Below are 10,508 nucleotides of genomic sequence, written 5' to 3' on the forward strand. Positions count from 1 at the left end.
CAGAGTTTCTTTTAGCTTCATGACCTTCTTCTTCCTCTGTCACTCTTAAGTTTTTGGCTGATTTTGACCAGATGTTACATGCCTTCAGGTTTCATTTAAAAATTAAATGGCTGGTTCTGAAGACACGTAAATGTGGGATTCCTTTTTTGGTAAAACAGACTAAATGTAAGAAAATCTGTACCTAAGGAATGAAACCTGAGTTGTAGAGTATTATAAATTAAGGAGAATTGAGTTTACAGGCCAAACATAAGATGTAAAATGTCAAGAACCCAAATTTCAGGCTGTTTTTGAAGTTAACTTTGATTTCATTTCTAATGAGGGCATCTGCAGCAGTAGCAGGGGTTTGATCTTGCATCATTATCTTTGTTAAGCTGTCAGCAGAACAGTTCTGACTCACTGCCTATAAGAAACCCTCTATTTTTATTTAAAAAACAAATCTGAGCTCAGATTGCTCACAAACAAGTTCTAACCCAGTGAAGAATTGTGCTGTGGGAGAGTGGAATTGAAGGATGGTAGAAATACTCTCACTTCCCGTGTTTCATTGTGTTCCTTGAGCCTGTGCCAGTCCACAGGAGCACAGTGCAATACAGGCAATAGGAGACCCAGAAAATGATCATTTCTGAGCTGGGCTTCTCCCCCCAAGAGGTGTCTGTACTCCAGAGATGATCTTCACAGTTGATGTATTACTTTGAAAATGCGTTTTAATGGATGATTGAATCTAAGAACAGCAGAGAAGAGATACAAGGAGCACTATAACTGAAAACATTGGGTTTTAAACATTTCTACATTTGATCTGCTAAAGAGCAAAATGATTAATGGAAACTGCTCTTGCAGCATGGTTACGTTTGAGTGACATTTGCTGCTTGCTCAGCATAAATCTGCTAAGTATCTGTTACAGAAATGGTAGAGGAAGTCATTGCAGAGCTGAAAGCCTTTGTTTTATCTGGAAGTTGTAGCCAAGTGAAGCAATCCATTGTAACTTGGCTTAAAGAAATCACAGTAGGAGGTAAAATAAGTTGTTGCTTGTAGTTTACTGCAACAGCCACTAGAAAATAATAGTGTGTGTGATATTATGTTGTCATGGGAAAAGTGAAAGTGTTTCTGTTTGAATGTTCTCACTTTTTTCCTGTTGTGTGAAACTTTAACACTTACTTTTGTTATGGTAACAGAATTTCTTTGAGAGTACTTGCTCTTTTGCAGGTGTTGAGGACTGGTTTCTTTGTAGTACTTTAAATTGTATTAAGTGTAGGGTACTGTTAATCTCACTTAAAGCCATGTCATGCAGTCCAATTAACATAGCATCTTCTATGGTAGCATTTCATAGCAGATTATTGTAATCAAAATTTTAATGAAATGAGCTGCTTGAGGCCAGGGTCAGTTGTCTGCTCTGTTTAGAGGAAGAGGACAGCATGGTTCTCTTCATTATAGTATGGAATTAATGTTTTGGGAGGTTTTGCTACTTGATTTGCCCTCCTCTTCATTGCAAGTGCCATGGTTGGTTTAATACTTACAAAAGCAAGTGAAATTTTGGTTGACACCACTTTTTTCATACTGACTGCCTTGAAAGTCTCATTTATGTAAGACTACTGCTGTCCTGGCCTCTGGCTTTCTGTTCTAGTTATTAAATATGCTGTACTAAAACATGTTTCTTGTTACAGGAAAAGGAACCTCTCAGGGTTATACCACTTAAGGAGGTCCATAAAGTTCAGGAATGCAAACAGAGGTGAGGAGGGAAGCACTGATGTCATTACATGGGATGGAATTGCCTGCTTGGTCATGACCAGGCTGCCCTTTGGAGAACTGTTCAATAACTTCACTCGATGTGTGCATGTGGGATGTTCCTTCTTTATGGGACAGCACATTGTTTTGTGCATTAAATGGGTTTTGAGGGTTCTGTATTAATGTGTGTTTCAAACTTGCAAATTGGCAAAAGGGCGGAACAAGGGAATATCATGGAACCAAGAGTTAGAGATATGTGGGTGCTGTCTGGTCTGAGGCAGCAATTTCAGGAGTCTCTACTCTGCTTAGATAATCTCTAAACCTTTAGAGGACATTAACACGTGTTAAAAGGATGAATCTGGCTGAGAACACTCTTCACCCTGCTGTTTCCCTCCTACCAAATGGCAATACACTAAAGAATAATTGCTTTTGTAGCACTTAAAAGATACTGATTTTTCTGTTTCTTCTTTAGCAGACTACTTATAGAAATTTGACTAGAATGATAAATATTTTTTAACCTAACATATGATTTAGAATGTTCCAATTAAAAATGTATGATTAAAATATATTTTAGACTTAATGTTATATGATTTTAAATGTTCCAATTAAAAGTACATGTGCCACTGGTAAACTAAAGAGTCCTAGGGCTAAAATTAGTAAAAAAATAGTAAAAAAAACAGTAGAGTGATAAAGAAATGCAAAAGTCAGGCCAGGAAATGCTCTGATTCTCTGCCAGTTCTACAGTCTTGTTAAAATACAGTGGGAAAGTTGTACTTGCTTTTGAAGTATTTTTGTATTTCATTTGCAGTGATATAATGATGAGAGACAATCTCTTTGAAATTGTAACAACTTCTCGAACCTTTTATGTGCAGGTAATTTCTTTTTTTAAACTTTGGCAAACCCAAGAGACTGCCAGAGTCAAATACACTTAAAAAGTGAAATAGCAGCACTTCTTCACTTTGACCATGGCATGATTTCTGGGGGGAATGTGATCTTCAGGATATTTTATTTACTGCTTTATATAGTGGTATACATTTTATAACTTCAGAGTGAGAAATGTCTGGGTTAAGAAATAAAGTCTGCTGTGACCGTGTTCACAGGGGTCCGAGGATGAGGGAAGAGACGAGGATCTGACTCCATGTTTCAGAAGGCTTGATTTATTATTTATGATATATATTATATTAAAACTATACTAAAAGAATAGAAGAAAGGATTTCATCAGAAGGATAGCTAAGAATAGAAAAAGAAAGAATGATAACAAAGGCTTGTGGCTCGGACAGAGAGTCCAAGATAGCTGGACTGTGGTTGTCCATTAATTAGAAACAACCTAACATGGGCCAATCACAGATGCCACCTGTTGCACTCCACAGCAGCAGGTAATCATTGTTTACATTTTGTTCCTGAGGTCTCTCAGCTTCTCAGGAGAAAAAATCCTAAGGAAAGGATTTTTCATAGAAGATGTCTGTGACAGTCCGCCTGTAAGAAATGAGGTCCCCCTGTGTTTCAGTAGCACACTGAGCAGCAGGGTTAGCTTGTGCTGCAGGTGGTGGGGCAGTGGGCAGGCTGAGGCTGCTGTTGACCATGGTGTTGTTGTTGGCTGCAGGCAGACAGCCCCGAGGACATGCACAGCTGGATCAAGGCCATTTCTGGGGCCATCGTGGCGCAGCGGGGACCGGGCAGATCGGCGGCTTCCGTACGTCACCCTGCGCCTCAGAGGGGCTGCCACTAGCTCCTGTTCACTTGTGCCACTCAGTCCTGCCTCTTCCTTCTGCCTTCCCTCTCTCCTGTCCTGTAGTAACACGGCCTCTTTGCATGAACTGTCAAACATCAAACACTTTGTGGTTTTAATTGAGCACTTTTTCTAGTCCGTACCTGTGACTTTCTGTGCGTTGTTTGTCTTGAACATGTAGATAATGTAGTGCTAACCTGGAGAAGTCCAGTATGATCTGTCACTATTACTACTTTGGGAGTTAAATCAAAACTTTCTAATTCCTGTGAGGTGTTTCTGCTAATTGCTGTGTTTTGCAATCAAATGACAATATCCGAATTTCTTTGTAGCAACTCTCACTGCTAAATTGTCATTCTCTATTGCTGATAGTTTATTGTATATAAATTTAAACTAAGAGATCTATGCTCACACAAATTAGTTCTTGCTGTTGCAAGTGCAGTGAGAACAGCATCTTGCAGTACTGAAGTGGGGCACTGTGACAAGTGTTAATATTTCTGAAGCCACGTGGATGCCAGCATTTCATACCTACTAGCATTTCAACTGTATTAGTTGTTTAGCACAAAGCTTATTAACTTGTGGAAAGTAGAGGGAGTTACTCTGGTGTCACAGTGTCTCAAGTATGCCCAGATGTAGCACCAGGAATACTTCACAGTTCAGGTATTGCATGCTGTGTTTTTCTACCTCTGGGATGTTTTGTAATAAACTGGATATATCATTACCCCCATAATCTGAAAGGTAATAATTCAATCCTGGCTTTTGATTACAAATTTGCATTGATACCATGTTTCTGGTAACTCAGCCTAAGCTCTCCACCAATTTTTCATAGCTCCTTCATGCTTTTAAATAAAACTTCCTGATATAAATTTTCTCTTTGTGGGGGCAATGAAAACACGCAGGTAACTTTTCTTTCTGTATGCTTTTTTCCCTGTGTGGTTTTTTTTTTTTTTCCTTGTGGGGCTAACTGAGCAATGTAGCTATGACTGTCAGCATCACTTCTTGTTCCCTGTGTTGTCCTCTCTCCCAAGTCCAGGTGACTCTAATCTTAGCTTTGCACTGTGTTCCAGATGCGGCAGGCCAGAAGGCTGTCGAATCCTTGTATACAGAGGTATACATCAAGAACTGATGAATGCAGCACGTATGTGGGCTCTCATGGAAACTCGCCTTCTTAACAGAGGGCTAGGACTAGACACTAATTTGCACTATAAAACAAACTAAAAAATAATGCTACCTGTTGTCATTACCATTACTGAAAACTAACTCATCAATAATATCGTTCACTCACAGGTTTGCACTGTTTTTTCTTGCTTTTGAAATGATTGGAAATGAAAAACACCAAAACCGCTGCTTATACGTCAAAGCACAGTAAATACTTAACCATGAGTGATGTCACTTTAATAGGAAAGCACTAAAGCTAATTTGCATGAGAGTTCATATTTCCACTTTACTTTACATTTGTTTTGAAACTGCGCCAAAGTGAGATTAAATGGAAGCTGCCCACAAACTAATACAGATGAGTGCACACAGGACATGCACGTTGTAACTCTAGGGTTTAGAAGGGTCTAAAGTAGCCTGATCTGCATGGCTTATGAGATCTCTGCATGAAATGATTAGTTCAAACATAGAAGCATTATACAATAATGTATAATCAATACCCTGTTCAAAGCAGGGCACCTTAGGAGTAGTGCAGCAGCACAGTCTCTTAACTGTGAAATTGCAGCCAGTGTGGGTCGTAAAATCTGAGCATCCTTCAGGGCAGCTTAGGAAATATTCAGAGATCTTGTCTTAATATCCCTTTTGTCCTATTTGGTGAAGTAAAATTATTAATAGTAAGAACAGTAGATAAACCAGTGACTCATAAGTTCTCCTAAATCAAACTTTTTTCCTTAAGTGGAATATCAAGTCAGGTATGAAATAAGGCAATGTAAATGATGTGAAATACTTTAGTGAAATTGAACACCAAACTCAAGTCCAAAAAAAAGTTGCACAGGTTCATCCAATAACATTAGGCTCATTTATAAAAAGAAATATGGTAGTACTTGGCAAAATCCATTTTCACTAAATTTATTAATTCATATGTCATGAGAATGTCATAACATTCTAAAAGAAGCTTAAAAAACTACAGTGGAAAAAAATAAGTATTTAATTTAGGATTTATATTTGCATCTTGGACACACATCTGTGATGGGTTTGGGGTTTATTTTTTTTGCTAACAAATGTGCTTGAGAAATGCCTTGATTTGTGTGTGCACATGGGCTGGCAGATTCCTTTAGTTCCTGGACTAACACTGGTGATGGCAGAGCTGGCAGCAGCTGCAGTTCCTAATGCACACACAGTTCACTGCAACATTACACAGCATTTGGAACAGAGCGTTTCAAACCCAGCACTGCTCAGGGATTTGAGACATCCTGACAGAACTCATGGATGCAGTGCAGAGCCCAGGGAACTTCTTGTTCCTGTTCAGGAGGTCAGGCTATCCCAGGACATCCAAATGGCATTCCATGCCTGCTCTTCAGACAACTAAATCATTCATGGGTAGTCTGGAGACTTGCTTTTGTCAGTAAGTAAATGGTGGAAGATATTTTAATAGTTATGTAAAGGTCAGCAGAATAATTATAATAAACACAAAACAATAACTTGCATGGAGGGAGTAGCTTAAGTATCAGTTTCTTTCTAGGTCATTAACTTTGGAAATTTTTATACAGCCTTGATAGCTTAAAATTTTTGTTTGGTCCTTGTGAGAAATTGGGAAGACTTAGTGCTCCAAGAACAGGGAACAGTAAAATGTGCATTGCTTCAGGATCCAGGAGATGAGTGCTTGATGATATGAATAGGTCTGAATATGTTTTTCCTTTGGAAAGATGTGACTTTCAGTGGCCTTTAAAGTGTGCACCTCCAAGAGGTTATTTAACATCTTAGTAAAATGAGGAGCCTAAATTGCTGGACTAAAGTCTACAGAGCTGCTGTGCTTGATTTAAGAATTTCATTTCATTGAATGCAGCAGCTGATGTTGCTGTGAGCTCACACTCAGTAAAGCAGAGCCTCACAAAGCACCTGCCTCCTGCTGCCGTGGCTGATGCTTCGCTTTGTGTATTTTCTGTCTCGATATTTGTATTCATTTTTTTTTTTTTTCTCATGAGTGTGAAATCTGAAACTGCATCTTTCCAACGTGCCATCAGCCACTTCATCTGACAATTCCCTTCTTTTTCCAGGAGCATCCCGAACCTTCTGCCGAGCCCGGCCATGCTGTCCGTGCAGCCAGCTCACATTCCACAGCCCCTCACAGCAGCCCTCTGGCCCCAGCCTCTCACCCCAAACCCCCTGCCTTGGAGAAACGAGGATTTCACGAATCTTTTACCAAGGCCAAGCCAAGGAGCTACAAGATCCAGGCTGTCGCTCCAAGAGAATCAACTTCCAAAGTGACTGACCGGGGTCCCTGGGAACCCCGGAGCAAAAATGGCACTCAGGAACAGGATCCTGGCCTTGTGGATCTGGATGATGCAAGCCTTCCAGTTAGCGATGTGTAGGGATGGAAGCGTTTGGAGAATGATCCATTTGTTCGGTCCTTTAATTTCCTTGCTTGGACTTTGAACCAAAGAAAATTCCAGGAATGAGAACAAAAAAAAAAACCACAAAAAAATACAAACCGGAGCACTGCTGTTATATATATGTGTGTGTGTGTTCCTGTGCACACATGGGTATATATAATGTGTTTGTGTGTTGCCTTTCAGCTGAGGGTCAGAGATGGACCTTAGGCATTTTCTCAAAGCCTGATAGTAAATCACTTACTAGGGAGGGGCCAAACTGCACAGTTTAGGAAAAAAAACCAACCCAAAATGCATTAAACAAACAAAAAAAGTACTTCTGCAAGTAAGCAAGGTACCAGCAACTTCTGATTCCTAATCTGGCAGGTTTACTAAATTTGCAACTAATGCTCTATTTTGGAGAACTTGTTGCCAACAAATGTGATTATTTAATTTCATCTTAAACTACAGTAAGATTTTAGGCATATATGAGAATTTTTTCTCTCCGTGACTTCCAGATACCAGGAAATGCACAAAATGTTTCTTCTGTTCTTTAAGATCAACAGTGTCAACTGATTTGTTATCAGAACAAGAATTCTGAACTCCCTTGGAATTCTAGTTATGGTGCTGTAAAATTTCCACTAAAATAATATTTTGAATAGTCAGCCTATTTTTGATGCACTCCTAAAGGTGGGTTATAACTTTTTGCACATTTGGATTTCCACGGACTGCATGTATTGGTGTTTTGGAGGGGGGGAGAAGAGAATTTGGACTTTGGAATTTGGACACTTTAGATCTTTTTAACTAAGTAGGGTTTATGTTGTGTTACATTAGGCTTTGCAGCAATTATGTTTTCTTAAATGTTTAAGTGTATCGTTTGGTTACTGTTTTGAGAATGATTTCCTTCCCAGTGCTTTGTGAGCAGTTCTTGTTTCTGTATTGATCAGTGGAAGAGCTCCTTTAGTTGTGTTGTTATTGGTACTGAACTGTTCCTAGTCCTGCAGTCGTGGCCTATAACTTTTGGTGCACTAAGAATCTGAAGTGCCTGTGTTTTCTCTCACATTGTTGAAACACTTTTGGGTTAGTGATGTACACAGACCATTCTTACTGGGTTTGAGCGTTGGCTTGGAGTTGCTCTGGATAGCATAGCTTGAAACAGCTCTTTAAATCAAGATTTATGCCAGGGGTACCAGTGTTCTGGTGTTGCACCCACTGCTGTGCAATATGTGTTCTTAAAAAAGTGAGTATTTGTTGTTTGTGTACATTGTGTTATGGGGCATCAGTGATGCCAGCGAGGAGAACCTTTACATTTCAAGTACTGGATTAGGTGGTGTGTACTTTTCATCATTTTTGGAAAAAAAACCATTTGCTTTAATCCCAACCCCACAAATATCTCATGCTGCTGCTTACTGTGATCCAGTTGTCCAGCTTTGTGAGACTTCCTTTGTCTGCTGGAACCTAAGATACATATCAGGCAAGTCCATCTTCTCTCCAACTTCCAAACTGACTTCCTGCTTGAGAGATTTGGATGGCTTTACTACAGCAATTTATTGATCCCAGGACAGAATAATTGGTGTCATATAAGAATGGAATATAATGAAATTCAAAACCTTAAATTATATCAGCACCTTCTTTTGGTTTTGGTTTATTTTTTTTTTATCCATAAGCTAACTAACCACTGTCTTAAGGCAGTGGTGTCTGTAAATTACTGGTTTTGTTTGACTTTAGATATATGTGAAAACTAGCACAGAATTGGAAATTACTGTAAATGTCTGTACTAGTATTGTAGGTTTTAATTTCTATAAAAAGAAACCATTATCTCTTTAAAAGCTTATTTTTTCACAAGTACATTCTGTGTGGAAGACACTTTGCATTGTAATATTTTTACTGTAGTCTAACATCTGAAATCACTTGCTCTGGTACAGCTTTCACACTGCATGGTCATTTTATTGTATTTTGGTATTGGCAAATTTACACATTGGGTGGAGGTAAAGCAGCTCCATTATGGGACTTACAAAAAGAGGGGAAAAAGAGAAAAATGAAAAAAGAAATGAACTACTGTTGTAGTTCAGTAGCATAGGGAAATATTTGTGGTTGGTCACTGTCAGGGTCTCCTATTTATCAGTACTTTTATAAATCTATGAAAATTGTTAAATTATTTTAGAAACAGTGCTGTAAATATGTCACATTTAAATTGTCAATAAATCAGTTTGGGTAACTTAAAATAACATCTGGTTGAGTTTCTTTGCACCATGACAAGTATTTAATCAGAGCAATACATTCTTTTTCAGCATGTAAGAGATCAGATTCTCCTTCATCCGGCCATAGCATCTCTAATTCTTCAAATCTAATCAGGTTGTGTAGCCTAAGAATGAAATTGAGCAGACTGAGCTGATTTTCTTGTGCTAATCTCAGTTTCTTTTGTGGAAGTTTTACATGTTATGCAAGGGATATTGATTAAGAAAACATTGTAACATGGATTTTTCTGTCTTTACACGGATGGATCAGAAGGGTTCTCTCTCAGGGGCGCTTCCCTGAAATGCAGACTGGCCCCAGTTACCCAGATTCCACTGCCACCACCTGGCTGTGCACTCTGCCCCTTCGCTGAAGAGGAAATCAAATTATTCTGTATGACCACAGCTTTAAACTCACTGTGTTAAAATAAAATACTGAAAATGGAACTGCTGCCTGCAGTGCACGTTCCTGGGGGCAGCTGCTGAGGGGTGATGTGTTAGGATACAGTTTAATAAATGGAATATTCCTTAACCTTGTGGAATATCAGGATGTCAGCACCACCTAGGGGTCACACTCCAGCTTTAAAAATCAAGTCTAGTACTAATTTGCTTTTAAAGTGTATTTCATACTTAAAAGCTGATCTGGAGACTCCAGTTGTTAAGTCACTGGGCTGTTCCAGGTTGGGTTTTTTTTTTTTGTTATTGTTGTTATTTTTGCTAATATTTTTTTAGGTTTTACAGTAAGTATTATAATGGATGGAGAAATTAGAGTGCAACTAAAATGGACACTCTGAAGGTGTGGAAGAGAAATATTACTGTCTTTTTAACAATTCCATTTTAAATAGAGGTGAGAGGGAAGAAATGAAAGATGGGGAAATACTGGATAGGGAATTTCAGTCTAAAAGTTGAAATGAAAGCAGTGAAGCTCTCTGTGCCATGTGTAGCTTTACCTTTTAAGTTTCATTTAACGTCTTAATAGTCATCTGAACTTTGCAGAACAGCCTTCAAATCATTTGATGCTCCAAGCCAGTGAGCTGTTAAAGCCCTGCTGAGGTGAGGTGAAATAGTGAAATACTGAATGCAGCTCTCTGGAGAACTGAAACCTGAATCCTGCCCTGGGAGCTGTTTCTGCCTGGATTTTTCGCTTGAGATTTTCGGTGCAACCTCTGAGGAAAAGAAACTGGTGCTCATTTGTGAAGGCACTACTAATGGCCTAGCAGTTGTTGAGCGCTGCCCTTCAAAGTGTCACTTTTGACACTGTCATTAGGGATTTGCATTTCAAACGAGGGGAATTTTGCATATCAG

General features: G+C 39.0%; 1 protein-coding gene across 4 annotated transcripts in view; it reads left to right on the top strand.

The window, feature by feature from the left end:
• Positions 1–9,197, top strand: part of PLEKHA1 (pleckstrin homology domain containing A1) — a 31,486-nt gene extending 22,289 nt beyond the window's left edge. For 2 of the 4 annotated variants that reach the window (XM_036386135.2, XM_036386136.2), the window contains exons 9-12: positions 1,659–1,723; positions 2,528–2,591; positions 3,323–3,412; positions 6,658–9,197. In XM_036386135.2, coding sequence (XP_036242028.1) covers positions 1,659–1,723; positions 2,528–2,591; positions 3,323–3,412; positions 6,658–6,972 — 534 coding nt within the window. In that variant the 3' untranslated portion in view covers positions 6,973–9,197. Of the gene's footprint in view, positions 1–1,658; positions 1,724–2,527; positions 2,592–3,322; positions 3,413–4,512; positions 4,584–6,657 lie in introns of all 4 variants that reach the window. The other 2 variants (XM_036386137.2, XM_036386138.2) reach the window with 2 other exon arrangements.
• Positions 9,198–10,508: the final 1,311 nt, after the last annotated feature.

Source organism: Molothrus ater, chromosome 8 (assembly GCF_012460135.2).
Source record: "Molothrus ater isolate BHLD 08-10-18 breed brown headed cowbird chromosome 8, BPBGC_Mater_1.1, whole genome shotgun sequence".
NCBI lineage: Eukaryota > Metazoa > Chordata > Aves > Passeriformes > Icteridae > Molothrus > Molothrus ater.